This window comes from Dermochelys coriacea, chromosome 10, assembly GCF_009764565.3.
Source record: "Dermochelys coriacea isolate rDerCor1 chromosome 10, rDerCor1.pri.v4, whole genome shotgun sequence".
Taxonomy (NCBI): Eukaryota; Metazoa; Chordata; order Testudines; family Dermochelyidae; genus Dermochelys; species Dermochelys coriacea.
The window spans coordinates 30,712,496-30,734,799 of NC_050077.1; the positions used below are offsets into that span (position 1 = coordinate 30,712,496).

Here is a 22,304-nt window from a genome sequence, read left to right on the forward strand (position 1 = left end):
ACTGGAGAAATAGGTGGCCATCATGCTCTGGAAGCTGGCAACCCCAGATTGCTATTGGTTGGTGGGCAACCAGTTTGGCATTGGAAAGTCTGCAGTGGGGGCAGTCATCATCCAGGTGTGCAAGGGCACCGAGCACCTCCTTCTGCACAGCACTGTGACTGGACAGTGTGCTGGAGATAATAGGTGGAGTCACTGAACTGGGCTTCCTGAACTCGGATGGGACAACAGATGGGAAACCCCCCTCCCCACCTTGCCTCTGAGCACATAAACAGAAGGGGAGACCTTTCCCTTTTTATTTAAGTGTTGGCGGCTCATCGGGGACCGTTTCACTACTCTTAGCATTGGGTGATCAGGAAAGGTCCAGGACACTGATGTATTTAGGAACACAGGACTTTCTGACAAGCCGCATGCAGGGACATTCTTCCTGGACCAGCACATTCCTATCTGTGGGGTTTCTTTCAATGCCTACTGTGATTCCCAGGGAGCCAGCCTCCTCTTTGCTTCCCTGGCTCATGAAGCCATCCACCGGGCACCTGGACAGCAGCGAGGAAAGATGTAACTACCACCTGAACAGGGGCAGGGTGACTGTGGAGAGTGCCTCTGACAGACTGTAGGGCCGGTGGAGATGCCTCATGAGTAGTCTGGATTTCAGTGAGCCAAATGGTCCTGTTGTTACCGCCGCATGTTGTGTTTTGCACAACACCTGGTAGTGGGATCCTACCTCCATCTGGCATTTAGCTCCACATGATAGCAGCAGGTCTGGGAAATGGTACCATACTTTTTGTCACTGTTCTTTGCCCTTTGATAAGCCTGATGTAGCTCCTTCTCCTTTGCCCAGAAGCAGGACTCATCCTGTTGTACCCCTGCTTCTGCATCTCCTTTGCAATATTGCAATAGACATCTTTATTCCTGTGAGAGTCCTGCAGCTGGGTCTGCACTGCTCCTTCCCCGCCACAGGATGAAACCATCCGGGGCTGCAGAATGAGGTTTAGCTGGAGTTTTGCCTGGAACCGTATGTGTGCAGTAGCAAAGGTGGGCTAGCACTGGCAGGAAAAGAGGTGTTTCCAAAACACACTGGGGGGCGGGGGGGACTTCCAGACACTGTGACTCCTGGGCAGCTGAATTCAAACATTTGACCAGTGGTCCCTGCCAGGGGGACAGCAGTGGGATTGTTGCTGGAGGACTGCTTGTAGTAATACCTGTACTTCGGTATCCACACAGACATCATACTGGTAGAACAGTAGTGGTAAAGGACTTATGTTGCTTGGGGAACTGGTCTAAATTCACCAGCAGAAAGGCAGGGTTTTATTGGCAGGACTTTTAATTGAGAGTGGATGCAGGCAAGGCTGTCTGGCAAGGCAAGTTTTGCTGGCAAGACTCTGTAGTGTAGCCCAGGCCCTAGGGGAAGGGTGGTGGGAGCCAGGCAAGGAAGGGGTTAACAGCTGCACAACAAGGGAGAGCACCTGACCTGGAGAAATTAGGGAGGGCCAGTCTTCTAGGTGGGGTTTGTTGTACTGGGCTGGAGGGAGAGCTGTGGAGTCCAGCTGGCTGCAGGACACTGTGAGTTAAAGCCTTAGATCTGGAAGCTTTTCTTACGGACCCCTATCCTGCTTTCTCTCCTCTGGGTTTGGGCTGAGGGGGTCCTGGAAGGCCGTGGGTACCTACCAGGCTGGGGAAGGAAGGCTGCCAAGGGGCTGCTCCCACATTCACCAGTGGCTGGAGGGAGGCACCTGGCCAATCCAAGCCCTGATAAACAGGTTGGTTATCTGTTAGCTGCCTGCCAAGAGCTCTTTGGGTGGTTGTATGTAGTTGTGGAAGATTGTCTGCAACAATCCCCCCTTCTCCAGAACAGCAGTGCTGCAGCTGAGCTGTTGTGTGCAGTCCTCAAAGGCAGAGAGGAAAGCGCTACACCCACGTGCCTGGAAATGCAAGATCTGGACCCTCTGGGGTGGCAGCCCTCTGGATTTGTACCAGCTGGGAGGACCCAAGCTCTTCAGGGAGTTAGGTCAATAATTCTACACTTGTCCTCCATGGTGCTAGGTGCTGTACATACACATAGTAAGAGCTAGGACTACCCCAAAGAGCTTAGAATAGACAAAGGGAGGGGAAACTGAGGCACAGAGTGACCAAGGGCCAGATTCACAAAGATACTTTGGAACCTAAAGTCCAACATTTTGGCACTACTGAAATTCTCAAACACCACTGCTCAGCCACTGCCTGACCCAGGGGCACCCAAGGCCCCATGGGGTCCAAGTTTCTGCTAGTGGGCATGCACAATGCTGCTTAAACCCTGCTGCTACCACTAATGAGCTGCTCAGTGCCCCAGCACAAGCTGCAGCCCAAACTACATGGCCCTAGCCTGTCTCATCAACGGGGCCCAATCCTGCAGACATGTTCTGAACACACCTATGGCAGGAGGCCTGATGCGGGTTGCTGAGAGATGGAGGGGCAATGCAGTTCCCCACTCAGCTTACTGGCTTCTGAGGATCCCATTCTTAGGTACTGAACTCTGCCCAGTCATTGTTTGGGGCACTTAACTTGGCACTGAGACTTTCCCTGGGTGCCCAGGGGTCAGGTGTTGCAATGTCTATGTCAGGGGTTGGCAACCTTTCAGAAGTGGTGTGCCAAGGCTTCATTTATTCACTGTAATTTAAGGTTTTGAGTGCCAGTAATACATTTTTCATTTATACGGGCCAGCGGACAGAACCCCAGACCGGCAGTGGGGGTGGCGGACGGAGTCCCAAACCGGCAGTGGGTTGAGCCACTCAGTCAGCTGCTGGTCTTGGGTTCTGTTCACCGGCCCCTGACAGCTGCAGTCCTGGCTGCCAGTCCTGCTCAGCCGGCTGCCAGTCCTGCTCAGCCGGCTGCCAGTCCTGCTCAGCCCACTGCCAGCCCATCCATCTGCTGGCAGCGGGCTGAGCGGGGCTGGCGGCTGGGACCCCAGGTTGGCAGCAGAGTGCCACTGTAAATCAGCTCACGTACCACCTTTGGCACGTGTGCCATAGGTTGCCAACCCTGGTCTATGTCTATTGTGAATCTGGCCCACAAATGACTTGGCCAGCGTCACCCAGGGAGTCTGTGGCAGAGCCGGAATTGAACCCAGATCTCTGGCCAATACCTTAATTCCAACCCCAGGTGGGAAGGATAGGAAAGGCTCTCTCTTCCAAGGACCAATCCAGTCTCCCCAACACAGTCTTTCGGTGGGAGAGGAAGTCTGGAGCATCCCCATAAGGGCTAATGAAGATTGTGTTGCTCCAGCCCGAACTGGAGATCTCTATCACTGTGTGAGGGGAAAAAAAACTTTTAACACCCCCTCTCCCCTGCTCTCTGATCTCATTACTGAGGGAGACAAATGAGTTCTCAAAGTCACTCCAGTTCTGGCTGCAGCAGAGCTGTAATTATCGGCTAACTGACTTAACAGCCTCGTTAATGGGGACTTGCTGGTCATTTCAGCTTGTTAAAATTATCTCCCCGTCATTGTGCATGCAATACAGTTACTTTGCTGGGGATACAAGGACTCACTGATTCCCTCTGTCATAGCATGGGGCCAGGAATGGTGCAATCTGTTGGAATCACGGGAACAAGGAGGAACGCTGAGAGCAGCTGGCAATGCACATGAAGGACCGAGCTGGTCCCAGGGCTGGGACATGGGGATAAAAGCCATCCCACCCTGTTGGTCAAACCGCTGTCCTGGGGGGCAGGTGCCAGCAGGCTTTAGTCTTTATTGGCTCAGGCTTGCAATGGCAAGAGGCGAGTTTATGGCTGCTATGCAGCTATTTATACTGAACTCTCCTTTCCATCTGATTCATGGCCCATTGCCACCGGTTGAAGCAAAGTGGCCCTCGAGGTAAAAAGGCCTAAAATGAAAGCCAGGGAGTCTGACCTTGCCTATCTTTGCTGGAAACATGCTCCTAATTTTGCTTTTAAAATATCTGGGAGGGCCCCTCCCTTACTTTAATTTGAAATAATCTGTTTCAGCAGTGGGTCCCGCCTTTCTACAGCCGGGGGCACCAAGGAGAGCACACTGGTTCTCCACAAAGTGCCAGGGAGCTAAGGTGAAGGTCAGGAGTTCTGGGTTCAGTTCCTGGCTCTGCCACAGACTCCCTGTGTGGCCTTGGCCAAGTCACTTTTGGTCTCTCAGTGCCCCAGGTGGGTAGTGGGGGTGGGAATTTGGCCTTGGTTGGGTAGGATGTAAGCTGTCCGGGACAGGACCTGTATCTTGCTGGGTGTGTGTTCAGTGCCCATTGGGGCAATTGGAATTTGTTTTAATCGTTCATATGGGAGGTTAATTCAGGAAGCGCATGGAGGCAGGTGTCTCAAAGCAGGAGAAAAGGGCTTGGCTGTCTCTAATTCTGGGGGAATCTGTCTATGTGGGAGCCTTGGTATGTCATGCTTGGCAGAGGGCGTCAGTGTCTCCAGTTGTGGGGGAGCCCTATCCTTCAGCCCCCCTACCCAGGATCCTCCTGTCCACCCATCCTTCAATAGCCCACATCATTACTTCTGAGGGCTGGCATCGGTTGCATCCGATGAAGTGAGCTGTAGCTCACGAAAGCTTATGCTCTAATAAATTTGTTAGTTTCTAAGGTGCCACAAGTCCTCCTTTCCTTTTTGCGAATACAGACTAACACGGCTGCTACTATGTTTCCTGCCCTAGACAGTCTCGGCTCTCACACAGGACAACTCCTCCCCTAGCACATAGCAGAGCTCGCTTTCCCTCTGGTGGCCCAGAATGGGCAGCTTGGCAGAACCCTAGGCATCCTCGGACAGCCGAAGCCCTGGCTGGGTGGCGAGTGGGATGGACGCAGCGGCTGCCCCGTGGGTTGGACTGGAGTATACCTGGGCTCACTTGCCTGCCATGAGCGGTGGTGCTCACCAAGCTGGAACTTCTCCCTCAGCTGTTTATCTAGTTATGCTAAGGACTTGCTAGGCATTGCTAAATAGTCATTGACCTGAACCTCCACGCTGGCTCCTGGCCTGTCTCTGTTAGCCGGCCTGGAGGGATTGCAGGAAAACCACACGTTCGCTGGGATGTACATTTGACCTAATAATCTACCTGACTGGACTTCAGTGGAGTAGTGCGGCTTTACACCAGGGTCTAGCCCTATAATTTTATTTTCTGGTAACTGATACAAACTGTCAAGTGCTTGTCTGTCTGCTACAGGAATGAAATTCACATTGCTGGCAGCAACCTGCAGCAAACACTCGGCTTATCTCTGCACACAGCACAGCTTAGCTTGCACCAGACTTTTTATTGGTAGAGGCATGGCTCAGTTGCTCCAAAGTCCCAGCCTGGATTCTACCCAGGATATCTTGGCCATGCTGTGAGATGGTTTGTAGCCTCTTGCACCTATTCTCATTGTTCATTATATCCCTGCCATGTGCCCTAGTGCATTCAGCATTATGAGCATCTTGTAGAGATTTTCAAAGCAGCTTATTTTAGCCACCCAACAGCCTTGAGGGTCAAGGCTCCTTTTTCAGCGCTCTGTGGAGCCTGGAAACCCTCGGAAGGAGAAGCAGTGTTCACTCCCAGCAGCAGTCAGAAAGCTGAGAGCCCTTCAGCACCAGCTACAAGGACATATCCCTCAAGATGAATCGGTTTCTAGGCATTTGTTTAACCCTCTGCTTGTAGCTGCTTTTTCTTTTTGCCTCTAACCAGGAGTCCAGTTTTTCATTATGATCTGGCCCCTCTGCACTGCTCAGGGGGTGCAAAGAGGGGCTCCCTTTGGTGGAGGGAAACTTTCTCCATCAAGCTCACAGAGCTACCATCTATGTCATCTGCCCCATACCCATACACCCACTGGTGCAGAGAGTGTGTCCGAGCTTTGCTATGCTGATCCTCCACTGCTGTAGGATCTTTTAGGAACCTTAAACCAGTGACATAAATTAGAGCAACCCACAGGCTGCTGTAACTTGTGCCTGAGCTGAACCCGCCCAGATGGGCCCCCAGGATCACGGAGCAGCAGCTGGCTCCCTGCTGCCATCCTGCCCATCCCCCTGGGCTGAGCAGAGCTCAGATAGAGTGAAGAGCTTAGCCAAAGGCTGTTCCCCAAAAGAATATGCCATAGAACTGGGGAGAAGAAAGCATAATCTCTAACTTTCACGCACTCAGCACCATCGGTTCCCGAAGTGCTGCACAAGTGCTGGGATTGGTTTGCTTTGGAGGGTGGCAGGCTCCCTCTCTGTGTCGCAATCTGCCCCTTGCTGTGCCCCTCAGGGACGTGTGCCCAGGAGAGAGCTCTAGGAAGCAAAGGAGGTGCCGAGCCTTTGAGTAGCAAATATGCCAGTGCAAGGCAGCACTTGCCTGGTCAAACGTGTGCTTTCTCTGCCCCCCCTCCCCAACCCCCATACAAATGCTCCATCCAGCCCTGTCCTTATGAACCACAACAGCCCCTGGTTCTGCTGTCTTGCTTCCCAGACCAGTGTGGTTAATGCATCTGGGTCCTTATCTAGAGACTCCCACTACCCCCATCCTGCCCCTTCCCCCAACCGTGCTGCCAGTGCCCCTCAGTCCTCACCGCAGCACCCCCTGCCATTCCAGTCCTCCCCGAGCCCAGCCAATGCGCCTCCCTCTTCTCCTGAAGCTGCCCCTGCTTCCATGGCACGTGTTGCATCAGGAGGTTTTCAGTGCTTAATTTGTGCCAGTTCATAGCCCCGGCACCTCCGGGACTGGCAGTTTGTAGCCCCAGCACCTCTAGGCTTGCTGCATCAGTTATGAATGTAAAAAAAATTCCTTGAGCCCCGGCACCTCTTTCATTACAAATTAAACACTAAGGGTTTTATTGGGCCAACTTCTAATTCTTCCCTCATACAGGAGCCTGGCTGCTGTCAGCTCCCAGGCCAGCATGGCCCTCTGATCAGGGCATGCCCTGTGCCCTCCAGAGATGCCCCACAGTGGGCCATTTGTTATTGAAGGGTGAGAGTGAGTACCCTGGTCTTGCTTGGCCCCCCGGGGCTGCTTGCCTGCTCCCAGTGGGGGCTGGGAGGGCCCTGCAGAGGTGTGAGGGGAAGGCAGGCTTCCATGCCCTCCAGAGGCTGCATCTCCACCTCCCCTGAGTCAGAGAGAGGGAGTGGGAGACCAGCCCAGGGCCAAGCCCCTCCATCTCCCTGCTGAGCCCCATCGGTAGCCTGCACTGGGGCAGTGGTTTCCATATCCCATTAATGCTGCCTGAGTTTGGCCTCAGCTGGGCTTCCCAAACCTGCCATGGAACAGTTGGGAGTCCGGGGGACTCTGCTCAGGGGAGCAGGGGCCTGGCCCAACACAACACTAATCACTGGGGGTCCCAGTGGAGCAAAGTAGTTCCAGTGCCTCCCCAGCCAGTCAGCTGTCTTGCAGTGCCACTTCCTAGCTTCCCTGCGAACTACAGGGCGAATGCCATGGTGAGAGAGCCCCCCTAGTGTATCTGATGAGCTGCAGTTTTATGGGAAATAACAAGGTTTATTTTCATGTGTGTGTGGGGACGGCTCTCAGTCTCCAGGATCTATGGCTGGAGCAAGTCTCTTTGCCTTGCCCTGGAAACTCCCCCGTGGCAGGGTCCCTCTCTGTGTCGCAATCCGCCCCTCTGTGCCCCAGTGACATGTGCCCAGGAAAGAGCCCCATGCTGGTGGCGTGGTTGACAGACTGGCTTTAGAGGGTTGTTACCAGCTGTCCCTGTGCCCCTGTTCATGGCTGTGTCCATAACCCAGCAGAGGCAGGGTGGCCTCGGTGCAGACATGTGGTGTCAAATTGTGTGGAGCTGGCGGCTGTGCGTGGGCCGGGGGAGCTGTCCAGAGGCTCTACAGTGGCAGAAGGCACTTCCTGGAGAGAGCCTCTGGCTTTAGAGGCAGAGGCTGCTTTGTGTGGCTCTCTGAATCAGACAGGGCATTGGCAGGAGGAGCACAGCAGCCACCTGACGCTAGGGCATGGGACGCAGCGCTAGCCGCTGGGGAGCTGGGCAGGGGGCCTCCAGCAGTGTCACCCCAGGAGACCTCGGAGCCCCCTAGCTCCCCAAAGACCCAGTCCCAGGAGGGGTGTCATGCACACTGCCAGGCTGTGGAAAAGCATCCTGCCTCCTGCAGTGATTCAGTGGAAGAGGCCCATGTGGCGCTGGCAAAGGTGCCAGCCTGGAGCCCAGAGCTGCCTAGCTCCCCACCAAACTGCTACCAGCCCCTGCTGCAGAGGCCAGCCGGAGGGAACCACCTATTGGGACAGGGTTGTTCAGGCCTCATGGCCCACTTGGTCCTTGGCCTCTGGGAAGTGGAGAATAGGAACATGGAGACCTCTTCTCTGTAACCGGACTGAGCTCTGTCCATGACTGCCAGACTCCTCCCACCAACCCCACTGGGCTAGGGTGCTTTATGGGGCCTGCAGATGGCCTGAGCTGGCCAAACTGATGCCCTAAATGGGAACTGTTCTCTGTCCAGAGAGCAATCCCCCAAACCATCCAGATGTTCAGCTGGCCCATGCTAGTATAGCTCCCTTGACTTGCTGAAGGCGCCTGTGGGTGGTGTGGCTCTGTCCCAGTCGGCAGCAGTCTGAAACCTTGGGTGCAGCTCCATTTCCGCACTCTGGCCTTGCTATCCTCCAAGAGGTCCCTGCTGGCCTTAGGATAAGGCAACAGCCTGGGCTCTGATGTCAGGAGAGTTGACAAGGGAGGATGGGGAGTCAGCCTGTATTTAATGTGCTTACACCAGCAAAGAGTGGGATCTGGGATCAATCGACCAGGGTATCTCTACCGCCCCTCCCCATGTGCCTTGTGGGTCTGAGCTCTACTCCCCGGTGAGATCACTACACACCTCCAGCTCCAGACCAAAGGGAGAAGGAGGGCCGAGTGAGAGGACTATCCAGTTCAAAGCTCCCCTGGGATGAGGGGGATCTCAAGCCATCTTTCCATGCTGCTTCCAAACTTCTCTCTGCATGGCAGCACTTCAGGAGTGCAGGACAAAGCCGACCCAGGCATCGGCTCGTAATGAGCAGGGCACTTGGCTGCTGCCACTTTCGTGAGCTCTCCCTCTCCACATGAACACGGCCTGGGTATTCCTATCAGCGAGCAGGGTGGGCAGCTGCTGCCTGTCCTGAGGAATGCACTGGAGCTGGACACCCCTCGCAAAGTGCGCTGCTGGGCAGCTACCAGGCAATTCACCCTCACAGCAAACAGGGCCCTGGCTGAATCTCCTGAAAGTTCTTCCTGTTGGGAAGTTCTCACTTCTGCCAACAGGGGGCAATGTGAACTAGTAGCAGTTCCCCCTGCTGTCCTTTGGCTTCCTGCAGCTGGTGCAGCTGCCATCCCCTGGAGCTGGGTATGTTAACAGATACTAAGGAAGAGACCTGGCTTAATTGCTTCACGCTCCCACCCTTCCCGGGGCAGGGGGGAGGAGGGGAACGCAGTCTCAGTGACTTAGAGCCTGGTGGTCTCTGGAATCCCTGGAACAGGGCTTCACCAGCCATGGTTAACGGTGGAGCTGGCGTGCGGAGCGGCCAGGAGTTCCCCAGGTTGATAGAAGTCCCTGGCTCCAGAGCCACAGTGCAGAAGCCTGGTGGGGGAATCTGTCAACGAGTCAATAGGGCTGTGCTGGCTTCCGGCCGGCGTGCTTCAGGGCTGTCACGCAGGCCTCTTTCAACAGTATGTAGTCAACACGGGGTGTTTTCCCCTTAAAGTTGGTGGAGAGGGGGAATCACCAGAGATCAGCTCAGAGAGGCCTTCTGGGCTTTTCCAGATCATGTTGGGGCTTCGGGGCACCCGCTCAGTTAGCGCTTGGGGCCCAGGTATGGTCCTGTCCATACTGGCCTTCACACTGCTGCTCTACCGCCTTGCTCACAGTGACGGAGCCTGCCTTCTCCTCAGCCCTGAGCCAGCCTGCCACTCGTCTGAGACTCTCCTGCCAACGGGATGATGAGCTCAACAGACTCTTCCTATCCAAATGGGAGTGTGCAGCCTCTGGTCGCTCTGATGCTGGGCCCGGAGCCGCTCCTCCCCCTCCTCACTCGATGTTTCCCTCTGCTCCTGGTCTCTGCTGTTGAGGGAACAAGACAAGAGGAAGGCTGGGATGGCATTAAATGCTTGCAGATGGGCTAGTCTCTTCTCTCCCAGCTGTGGGGATATGGCCACTGATGCTCCGCCATTCAGCTCGGAGTGCAGGTGTGCTGGTAGTTTTCTTCTGCCCTGAAGGTGGGGGTGTATTTCAGCCCCAGGACCCGCAAAGGGGCAAGCGTTTGGGTTGAGCTGTGTGGAACCTACTAGCACACCTGAACCCGGGCAGGTGTTGCCTGGCTCTGGAGCTGGTTCTGAAGCTGCGATGACTAGACTGGCAACGTGATCCAATGGGCGGGGAACCAGGAGACCTGGCTTCTAGTCCCACCTTGGCCAAATCACTTCCCCTCCCTGTGCCTCTGTTCCTGCACCTGTAAAGTGTGGGCAACGATACGTGCCCATCATGGAGACCTATCGATGGGATAAGGCCTAGATCTTCAAAGATAGCTGGGTGCCTAACTCCCATTGATTTGAGAAGCTGGGCCTGTGCACGTATGGTCTGGGGTGGAAGCCACTGCCGACGCTGGTAGCTTCCGTGGAGTTGTCCCTCCAAGGTGCGGAGTCAAAGCAAAATGCAAATAGAATGAACCCAGACAAACAGCTGGTCCATCACCTCTCCCACTTCATTTGAGCCCCCCCCGGGCATCTCACATCTCTAGCTTTATCTAGACTTTTCAGCCTACCCCTCGTGCGTTAACATCAGGGATGGTTTTGCTATTGATCAGTAACTGGTTTCCTGCAGAGAAATCCTCTGCTATTGATGGGGCAGAAGGGGAAGGAGATCTTTAGCCAATGAGCCCCTATTTTCTCTTCTGTGTGAGAGGGGCATGTCTAGCTGGCCCTGCTCTTTGAGTGGCAGGAGCTATATAGGAAATTCCTGGCTGACCTGTGCTGGCAGCTGGAGGAGAGACCCCTCGTTCTGAGGCTGGCTTGTCTGGCCATTGGAAATGCTCCTTCCAGGCAGACAGATGGCTATGCTGGGGTTGTGTTGCCCAAGACAATCCTTCCTGGCCTTGATGCAGAGCCTTCCTCCTTTGAACAGGCGATCGCGTGGGAGCATGAAGCAAAGGAATTGGGAATGAAGCACTGTTGGTAAAGAGGACAAATCTTCCCAGTCTGAAAGGTATTTGGTGACGGGCCATGGAAGGACAAAACAGGGCTGAAAATCAAAGCAGCCGGGGAAAGTGGCTCATTAAAAAGACTTTGCAGGATTCTTCCCCCCTCCTTCAGTGAGTCCCAGACAATGGGCTGCAGCTTATGAGGCAAAAGACGCTGCCAACTCCACCTGGGATGGAAAAATCGGGCTATTTTTCTGCCTCTTGCATTGTGGTCAGTACCAAACTGTCTGCAAAGAATTTTTGGAGGAAGATGCCCAAGGCTGAGTAAGGATCCAGCTTCCTGCTGGCTTGGTAAGGCTAGCAGGAGGAGCCATGGTTCAGTTAGGAAAGAAGCAGATGGGCCTTGAAAACTACCAGGGAAGAGTAAAGTCCAAACCACAGTTGCCCTCCCAGTGGAAGGCAGTGGGCATCTGTTGGGACTGTAACACTGGTGGAAAAAGCAAGGCTGGGATTGAGGAAATTTACTCTTCCTGGTCTTCAGACCTTGCCCCATTAATGGTCCTGCTCCTATCTGCGCGATAGCTGAGCTGAATTGCCCCTCCTCGCTGAGTCTATGTTCCTTTGTTCCACCCTCTTTCCGAACAGTCTCCCATCAGTGCAGGACTGCCTCTAACCTGTTTATCATTGAGAATTAGCTGCTGAACAAGATCAGTGACCAGAGACTGAGCGTCTATCTAGAAGTGGCGTGTGAGCATGCATGAGCTGTTCTGGCTGGACTCGTGGGTCATGTGGTGTGTTGCTTACACCCTGTTCTCTGGTGCTGATACGCATGCTGGAGTCCAAAATCATCTGTCTGGGACTGTTTGCTGATGTTGCTGTAGCATTTCTGCCAGAATGCTGGTTTGCTAGAAAGCTGGCAGGAGGTAAATGCAAATGTGGCTGTGCAGCCAGCCAAAGCCAATGGGCATTTTTTTGGATTTGAATGAATATCCTGGGAAATGGTTAAAGACAGAAAGTCCTGGCACCCCTTAGAAGAGAAGGGTATGTCATACTGATCCCTAATACAAGATCTTCTGTCCCCTGTAACTGGCCTTCCCTCTGCCATTCTACCAACCACCCAAAATCTGCCTTAGAGGGAACACTGCCTAGTGTGGCTTTCTCCAGACTGCTCTTCCATCATGACTTGAAGAGAGGCCCCATCTTCTAGGAACTCAAATCAAAACTCCCCCCTGCTGTCCCTTTCTCAGGCTAAACATACAGGTCCAAATCCTGCTCTTGGCTGGCATTACCATGGCTTGCTGCCAGGGCTAGAGCGGAATTTGCCTCATGAGCTGCAGTTCTTGGTGAGCGGGTGGCAGAGGCCATGTTATCAGGCAGAGCTACTTCAGAGAGTGACCTGGGGGGTTGTCTGCTGCTCCATGGCAGGTGTCCCTGGCCTCTCCTACACGCCTTCAGAGGACATCTGCTCTGCTACCTTACCCCAGCTCAGGTGGGGAAGCAGTGTCTGCGCTGAGAGAATGGGCTGCTTTGTTCCTGCCAACAAAAGCCATGGTGACCAGACAGGAATAGGGCTGAAGGCTGCAGTCCCATAGCAACCAGTACTCCTGGCCATCCAGGGCTGGGCAGGCCCTATGCTAACGAAGGAGATTTGAGACTTAAATCCTGCTCTATACTTTCCTGTTGATTGTGGGCTCTTTAAATGTTGTAAGTGTCCTTTGCAGAGACACCAGAGAGCAGAGCAGCAGGCACCATTGCAGTAAGTTGTAATGAGGTGAAATATAAAACTCGACCAGATGTAAACAGCACCTTGTGGGACAGGCCCCACTTATTGAGAGAGGGACTGTGGTGCACGTCGGTGCCCAGCAAAACCTACAGCCAGGGTTTGCTGACCCTTTAGCTTGGTAAGAGAAGCCTTCTCATGGACCCATCTCCCCTCCCACCACCTCTGTCCCCCAGCGTTTCATGCTGAGACCACAGTTGCAGAGTCTGCTCACCTTACCCACCAAGCCATCCTCCTCACCTCACTCAGATCCCTCCAATGATCTCACTGCTTCTGCATCAGCTGCAAGGAGCGAGTCTCCTGTGCTTGAACAAATCCAAACAAGCAGCAAGTCATTTGTCCTCCTTGTGCTTCCTGCTCCCTCTGCATCCACCTCCTAGGTCCCACCAAGATCTCACGTTCCCATGTAAGCTCCTTGGGGCAGAGACTGTCTGTATCGTACGTACAGGGCCAAGCACACTGCTGGTGCTTAACAAATTAGAAAAGGGAATGCTGCATCTGCCCAGAGGCCACGTTTCTGTGAGTGCCGTTGTACTGTTCTGGGGGTCCTTTGAGTCCTTGTTACTTCATCAATGCACAGCTGGTTGGGGCCCTCCCTACCTGCCCCCTCGCCCTTTCCTGGGGCATTAGTTGTGTTCTCACAGTCACCTTCTCCAGTCTTTTCAGGCAAGAAAAAATCAAGTTAATTATCTATTGGATTAGAGGAGATGAGGATGGAGGGAAAACCAGGGAGCCCCCCAACAGAGCGCTCTGCTGAAAACTGGCAGCTCATGAAACGAGTGTCCAGAAGACCCTCAAGGGCTTAGACACCTCTGGAGTTAATAAGAGGTTCTGGGTATCTGGACTTCACCCTATCAGAGGAGCAGGCTGGATTCATGACAACAGTGTGAACCTGGAATCAGTGTGTTCGCTGAGCTGGGATGTGCTCAGGGAGAAGGTGGCCCAGCCAGCAGATCCGTTCGGCGGGCAGGCCGTAGGAGGGCTCACAGCCTCCACTCGGAGGCAGAGTGGGGCATTGCTCTCCAGACAGAGCTTTCCTTGTATTCTGGGGACAAGACCCTTTTAAATTATGAGATGAAAAGTCATTTCAGATAGGAAACCCAGACTTTTTTGTGTACAAAAGGGTCAGTTTTGACAAGTTTGAAGCTTTTTCCCTCCCTACAAAAAGCCCCCGGTCCCACAGCTCCACTCCCTGTGGAATGGGGCCTCACCTCCCGCCCCAGTGTGGGAGGGGCCCCAGAATCCATTTAAGCCCCTGGCTGTTTACTTTCAACTGAGCCACTAAATTAAAAGGTGTCAAGCTGGGTAGTTTGGGGAAAGCCTCTGCAGGGGGATCTTGTGTTTGGAGAAGGGATTTCGCTGCCCCTCCCACATTGGCTGTGAACCCCCTCACCAACAGACGCCACACAAGCCGCAAGCCGGCAGGAGAGCTAACCCTTTCCCTGCCGGACACACACTCACAGTGCCTTTGCTGTAGCTCTGGGGAGCCGCAGGAGGCAGGCACTGATTCCTGCTGGCAGCAGCAGCCCTCGTTAGCCTAGCGCGGGCCACCTCACTTGAGCCCGGTGTGGAGTCATGTGCTAGGGTCCCTGGCGGACCTGGCCAGGCTTCGGCTTTTTGTGGTCGATGGCAATATTCCTTTGGCTAATCGAAGGGAGAGGGAGCCCTTCCAGGGCTCTGAGAGAGACCGGTCCACAGGCAAAGAGAGAGAAGGAGAATGATGCGCCCGCCCGTAGGCCTGTGCTAGCGCCACCTCCTTGAGCCAGCAACTCTCCAGAACTGCCCCAAGCCGCAGATGTGGGGGCTGTCGGGCAGAAGAAGCCGACTTGTCTGCTAGGTGCTCTGTTGGGAAGTGCGCTGCTGAGGCTCACCCAGGAAAAGCCAAGCCCCAGGAGCCCAGCAGATCCTGGAAGGGCGTCCGAGACCCAGTGAAGAAGAGCTATACCCAAGGAGCCTAGCAGAGTGGAGTGATGCTGTGGAGCCCTCCCCCCCCCAAATGGTAGCTGTGCCCAGGGAGCCTGGTAGAGCATCCTCAATCCTATTTTGAGCACCTTCACAATCTACTGTGGGGGGAGCTTTGTTCGTGGGCGGAGCATGGAAGAATGCCCTTGCTGTTCCCCACCCCACTGCACCCCATGCTCTATGCAGTGAGAGGCTAGTGGGGTGTTGTAAATCCCCAGGGTGCGGCAAAAGCTTGTCACCCCGACATCCCTCATTTCTGGTTTGCTGTCAGCTCCTGCAGCAGCTATGCTGGGAGGAGAATTCCCAAACTGTGGGTTACCCCAAAAATCCCCCTCCGGGATTCCAGAGAGGGGGATGTTGGGAATCCCTGATTAACATCTCTCTTCCCATGGCTGCCCCAGGTCAGGCCCTGTAACTGATTCTGGCTCTGGGGCAGTAAGGCCAGTCCTACTCCAGTCTGGCTGCAGAGGATGGGCCCGAGCTGAGAACGGGTCCCTCCCTGATGGGGGTGGAGGAGGTCAAGAAATGCTAGGTGATCTTCGACCTGTGGGCTCTGGAGCTGGAAAATACCTGCCTTGTCGAGCCGAGCCCGTCTTCTCTCTCCCTATTGCACTCAGATCTCTGCTCCCCCTAAACCCTTCTGGGACTGTGCGCCATGGGGGCTGATTCACCTCGGAGACAGGGCAGCCTGCGTCCTCCGCTATCGGTGTAGGTGGGCGTGCGGCCCGCAATCGGTGCATTGTTGGAAGCCTCCCCAGGAGGGGGTCCAGGAGCTGACCCCCTGGGACGGCCGGGAACATGGGCAGACCGTGCCAGGAAGCGAGTGGGGCACCACCAGCCCCTATAGCCAGGCTGGAGTGGGGGCAGCCATGGGTCTAGCTGGAGCAGAACTCACCCCCCATCCCCCGCTGCTGAAGCGCTCTGCAGAGCCTCCCCCGCCCCTTCTCCCTCTCTCTGACTTCTCTGTGTGCCAAGAGCTGCTCTGACTCTGGGCCCCCCACCCCTCCTTTCTCCAGCTTTCTCCTCCTCTTTGCTTTCCCCTCCTCTCCCTGCATAGGGCAGGGACAGGCAATCCAGTGCAGCCAATGTGATCCCAGCAAGGGCTTAGCTGGGGGTGGGCTGTATGGTGCGGGGATGGGGAGGTCTGTCATTCTTTCTCTGGGCAAGGGGGAGGGGATCTTCTCTCTTCCCCTTTGCTCTCCTCCGCTGCCACTCGTCCCAGAGAGCAGAAGCCCTCTGGGTTCTGGAGGGGGCTGGCTGGCTTGGGGGTGGAAGGCAGTTGGGTCAGACTCCCCCCTTTTCCCTTCCCTAAAGTCTCTCCTCTCCCTCTGGCATGGTGAGGTTCTGCCCAAGCTAGAAGACGTGGAGGGGCATCCCAGGAGCAGAGCAACAGCTGGAGGCAGAGAGGCACCCACCCACCTGCACTGCTGTCGGGGTGAAGTGAGCCAGGATGTCCCAGCTGTCCGTCAACGATCACCTGGAGGGGATCCTCTCGGACTTCGAAGGTAGGGCTGGGATGGGGCACTTGGGCTTTCAACAGCCGGCTCCTGCTTTGTCTAGGCTGGGCACCTTGTCCCACGCAGCATGAGCCACCTACCCGGCTTCGCTCTCCTACCTCCCATTTACCCGCCCGGAGCATACATGTTGTGCAGCACACACAAGCCGTGGGGCCAGCTACCTCCCCGCTGGCAACAGCAGACACAGCCACTGAGCTTCACCCCTTCCTGCCAGTGGGGAGCTCCATCCTCAGTCCTTGCCCAAGGTCCTATTGAAACCAGGAAACAATGCCCAGGAGAAGTGACTCCTGGAGTGTGATATAAAACAATAGCAGGGGGTGGGGGAGGACCGCCCCAAGCCAGGCTCCTCTCTCTAGCTTTGGGAGCCCTGGCTCAAGCTTCCTCTGGGACTTGGATCCAACCTACATGAAGCGGAAATATTATAACACATGTAAATGGCACTGATAGCACATCTGGGCTGTGCTGGAACGGTGCCTGAGCCTTGTGTGTGCAGAATATAGTGTGCGTGTGTGCGCAGCTGTGCATGTAGTGCAATGCACTTGTGTCAGGGAGTGTGCGTAGGTGTGGTGTATGTAGCACAGCTGTGTGGAGATGGGGCAGGGGGATGTCAGGGGGTTTGGTCTGGGATTTGAGGCTCTCTGGAGGCCTGAAAGCACTAAGCAGTGCTCAGAGGCTGGGCTGGCTCAGGCATTAGACTGAATGCAGGTAATTAAACCCAACCCGCAGTAGGAGTCAGATACAACTTGAGTTTGGAAAAACTCTGGGTCTGGGGGGAAAGCCTGGGAGGCGTGATTGGAGGGGGAGGCTCCAATAACCATCTTGTGTCTGTTGAGACAGGAAGGGGAGCAGGGAAAAAGCTTCCAGTTACCAGCTGTTGCTGTGGCATTGATTCCGCTTCAGCATTTCACAGATTATAATTAAGGAAGGGCTCTCACCAGCCTGCAGAGTGCCTGCAAGGCAGGGCTCTTCTCCTTGTTTAGATTACAAGGCAAATGTGCAGCCCAGCAAGCCCGAGAACAATCTCCCCTTTGAGAGCACACCCAGGGGCTGGGATTGGGGCCCAGGCCATCACCGCGCTGTCTGTAGTTTCTGTTCCAGGGGGCGGAGAAGGGGCCAGTGCATTGTGGGATTGGAAAAACTTGCCCCAAGCTTTTGAGCCCAGTGGCCAAGTGCTTTTGTAACTCTTGGCATGATGTGGGGCTCGCTCAATGCTCCAGGAGCAGCTTGTAAGGGGTTCATGGGGCGGGGTGGGGGGGGGGAATTCTGCATGTTGCAGCAAACAGCAGCTCCAATCCTAAAAGCAATCTTGTAGCTGGTAGAGCTCTGGGGGGGAAGAGAGGGGGGAATTGGGAGGGGGAGAAAAGAGGTAAAAAGGGTCAAATATGAGCTTGCTTGGCTTTATTATCTGTATTAGGGTAGTACTCAGGGGCCCTCTTGCACTAGGTGCAACATAAAAATGTCGCCCAAAGAGCATGCAATCTTGAGAGAAAAATTATTGGAGAAAGGAAGGACTGTTTTGGGGAAACTGAGGCACCGAGACTAATCCCAAAGTCACCCAGGGAGTCTGTGGCAGAGCTGGGAGCTGCCAGTAAATGGGAGCCAGTTAGCTCCTAAGGGCTCGTCTACATGGAAAAGTTATACTGGCATAAGTTAGGGTGTGAATTTCAATCAGTGTGATATCAGTGTAGCCCCTGCCCCATGTGTACAAGCTGTGCTACAAACCTCTGCCGGCACAGCTGTGTAGTCAGGGGGGTGAAGAGGTGTGATCCTGACCAACAGAGCTGTCCCAGTAAGAGCCTCGAGTGTAGTGTCCTGACACCACTGCCAGTGCACTGTGAACTGCCCCCCTTTCAGCTGGGTCTGTGCCAGAATCGCTGGGCCAGTGCAGTGGTGTAGTTACACTGGCCCAGCCCTCCTAGGGGAGACCTGGCTCTTCCTGCTCCAGGAGGGCCTTGTTTGGTGGAGCTTGTGTCCCTTGGGAAGTGGTTTAAACCATGCTGCAAGAAGCCATTCTTAGTCTGGAACAAGAGTGGCCCTGGGGGGGTTATTCCAGGAGAACTAGAGTGGTTCAGTGATAATGGTGTAACTGGAAAAGTCTCCCGTGTAGACAAGCTCTAAGCAGAATCGGTGCAAATCGCTGGACTGTAGCATCTCGGCACCTCCTCACTAGGTCAGGACCAGCCTTTGTACTTTCCTTTTGCTGCCGCCTCCTAGGGGAAGGGACTGGGACAGTGGTAGATGCAGAAGGCAAGGACAGCGGGGGCAGGGGAATGCCACTCCTGCAGAGAATACCCTGGGGAGGAGAGAAAACAGGGCCTAGGACTCCCACTGGTGCCCTTCCCCTACAAGAAATGGAAACTGCCCCCTTCTTATCAGTTCTCTGTTGCTACCTCTGGCTCTCATGGAAAATTCTGAGGACAGCTGGGGACGCAGGTGGGAGAGAAAGCGGGACCCATCCTGAGTCAGGGGTGTGGGGGTTTCACACCACTGCCCCTTTTGGACGGGGATCTGCAGCATCCTACAGGTTCCCTCTCTGCTCTTGGAGAGGATTGGAGGCTGTGCTGCTGAGGGACTTTGTTCACGGAGCAGCATTGCTAGTCCATAGGAGACGCCACTGAGCTGAGAGCAAAGCTTCTCCCTTCCCTTCAGCTCTGCTTTGTTCAGGGGGGATGTGGGGGGCCGGTCTCTAAGATCTGACAGTCCCTGGCCACCAATCTGCTCCTAAGAGTGGTGAGGGAACCTGAGAATCAGGAGCCCTGGGTTTGATTTCTGGCTCTGTCCCTGACCCTGGGCAAGTGACTTAGGGCTTCTTTCTATGGGGCAATTGTCTGGAGTGATTATTCCAGAATAGCTCCCCATGGGGACACTGTTCCTAAATAAAGGTCACTGCCCTCTGAAATAATTAGTGCTCTTTGGAAGCTGAGTAATTACTCTGAAACAAAATCATTTTTATTCTGGAACAGAGGGATCCCATGGGCAGCTATTCCAGGAGAGCTGTCTTGGGCAACTTCCCCCTGTGGACAAGCCCTTGGTGTCTCTGTAAAATGGGGATGCTGATGCTGATTTACCTACCTCATGGGGGCACCGGCTTAATCCACTGGTGTTTGTAATGTGCTTTGAGATCCGTACGTGGGAGGCGCAAAAGCAGTGCCACGCTTTCCCCCACGGCCTCACTTTCTTGCAAAGGGTTGTTGCTGTGTTCACAGATGCTGGGAACATTCTAGGAGACAATTCACAGCAGTGTTGCCAGTGCACAATTTCCAGCATGAGTCCTGTGATATTTGGGGATGATTTTAAGGCTCCAGCTCCTGGAGTCAGGTTAATATGAGAGACTCTCGGCTTCTATTTCTTTGAAGACAGTTTCTGACCCTTCTGGTTAGAGAGAAAAGCAAGGAGCAGCTAGTGCAGCCTGTACAGTGCTCCATGGGTGAGCACTGTAGTACCTAATCTCTTTGGGATAGGTGTCCAAAGGGGGGTTGGAGGCTGGCACCTATGGGGCTGACAGTGAGGTCCCTGGCAGTTCAGCTGGTGTTAGTGCCTCTCCTCCTTGGGTCCCCAAAGTCCCTCCCCAGGTGGAGATCACATGACCTGGCCTTGCTGAGAGTGGAAATGGAGCATCAGGCTGGAGGGGTTGTATCTGCTCGGCCCCTGCAGGCAGCCAGCGGGTGGGAGGGGGAGGATTTCCCCCCTCTAATTATCCTTCACTCTTTCCTGGAGCCAGTGGCCAAAGAGCCAGTGGCCGCTGGGATCCTGGAGGTGGCTTGGGAGTGAGGCAGGGCAGGTAGGATCAGAGAGTAACCTGATGCTGGGCTCCTGGAAAGCTGTAGCCTCTTATTGCCTGGAAAAGAATGTGCATACCTAGGATGACCTGCATTAACCCTTCTGCTCCCAGGGAGCCCCCAGCCCAGATGGATATGGTCCTGCCATGGGCATCTGGTAATGGACACAGATTGCAGTCTGGGCCCAGCTCAGGGTGGCAGAGTTGGTCCAATCTCTGCTAATAATGCAAAGTAAGCAGTACCCAGAGGCAGAGCCCAGGTTACAAGCTCTCTCCTGTCCCCCCATACCTCCATCTCCTGGCACCCTCCACCTCCTTCTCTCTCCCCCCCTTCCTCACCATGTGTCTTCATCCCCATTCCTCACCCCTTTCCTCTCCAGCCTTCCGATTCGTGCCATTGACCTCATGCTCCCTTGCCCACAGCCATAACCTTTGACCCTTGCTCTTTGCTGGCCCTGCTGCCCCTGCCAAGGTGCCATGGCGTCTCCTCCCCCAGCCTGTTCATTAATTGCTGTGGGACTCTGATCCCTTCTGTCCTTGCATGTGCAATGCTGCCCGCTAGTCTGCTGAGTGCGCAGGCTCGCCTCTGCCTGCTGGAGAGCTATCTGCACGGGCATTGCTTAGAGCAACGTAACATTTTGCTCCTCTGTCTGCCGTGGGAAGCTCTCCGAGTGCTGTGTACATACTGGCTAGGTCTCCTGCTATCCCTCTGGCAGGGGAAAGTAGTGTGTCCTTACTTCACCCATGGGGAAAGTGAGGCACAGAGAGGCCAAAGATGACACCACGAGTCTGAGCCAGGAAGAGAGGAGAGCTCCCCATGCCTGCCGATCCATGGTGCTCACCTCTGGACCATGCTATGGGTCAGTGGCCTGGGTACGGACTGTGCCCGTGGGCTCCATATGTGCTATATCCCCTGTGTGGGTGTGTGTGTGTGTGTGTGTATTTGGGTTTTAGCCTGTGGGCTCACCCTGCTCCGTGAAGTTCTAGTGGAAGGTGTCCCAAACCCACCCCATCCCCTCCATTTTTGATTCCTCACATGATGCAGCCTCATCAAGCACTGACCCGATCACCGTATGTCATGGTACCAAAAGCTATTTGAAGAAGGCAGCAGCATGGCCTAATATGTCGATCAAGGGGCGGAGCTGGGAGAACTGAGTTCTATTTCTCACCCTGCCACTTTCCAGCTATGTGACCTTGGCCGAGTCCCTTTACCCCTCAGTGTATCTGTTACATCGTTTGTTATATGTGAATAATGAAGGTTGCTCACCTTTAGTGCAGGGCTTTGCAATCCTCCACTGAAAGGTGTCCACGAGAGCAAAACATTAATACTTCATGTCATTAGTTGCCTGGGGAGTTTCTGGTTATGTGCAACCCAGTCCTAGCTCTGGTGGATTTGTGGGTGAAGAGGACATGCATAAAGCCAGCCCTGAGGCTGCTGCATGCCCCCAGTGAATTGAAGGAGATATGTGAGCGCCCCATACCCTGGCTCTGTGAAGCTGTAGAATCCCACAGGATGCATGGCAAAGGGGGCAAGACATCCACCTGCTGACCCTGATGAATCCCTGCCCTGCCAGAGAGCGTGTAATAAATGAGCTGGGTCTGCAGGCCCCTGACCTCAGTTGTGCACTGGGCGGAGCTAACGGAAGTTGACAGACCAGGTTCTCCAGGGCTGAGAGCAAAGAGTGACCACGACAAGGGAATTAATGTCAGGTGCCCACTGGGCTGGCTGGGGAGCATATCTCCTGCATGGGGAGGCCTCCTGCCCCTTCCCTACTCCACTGCTGGAAGACTTCCTCCCGGTGTACACCCTGCACCAGCTTGGCTCTTTAGGGCTGGCCAGGATTGGACATGACCTAAGTAGAAGTGGACCCACGAGTTAACCATATGGGTTTAGCACGTTCTCCCTCCCCCAGTGCTGCTGCTCCGAGAGGGGCACCTTTGTAGCAGGTATGCAGGGTCTCTCTGCTGTCCTTGTTCTTACTGCAGCTGGCCAGCAGGGGCTGCTGTGGTAGTAGTGCGGCTGCCTCCATCCATGGGCCTGGGGCAGCACCCAGCCTGGCCATAGTGGAAAAGGCCAAGGTGGGGAGCTCAGACACAGCTTGGTAGTACTGTGCAGCAGAACAGCAGGCCAGCCTGCAAGCAGCGCTCAGGGGTGTTCACTGACATCACTGTTAACACAGCGCACCTCGGAGGCTGTGAAAT

General features: G+C 54.8%; 1 protein-coding gene across 1 annotated transcript in view; it reads left to right on the forward strand.

Moving 5' to 3' along the window:
• Positions 1-15,987: 15,987 nt before the first annotated feature.
• Positions 15,988-22,304, forward strand: part of SEPTIN12 (septin 12) — a 65,657-nt gene continuing 59,340 nt past the window's right edge. Inside the window, 1 exon segment of the mRNA XM_038419912.2 lies at positions 15,988-16,312. Coding sequence (XP_038275840.1) covers positions 16,258-16,312 — 55 coding nt within the window. The 5' untranslated portion in view covers positions 15,988-16,257.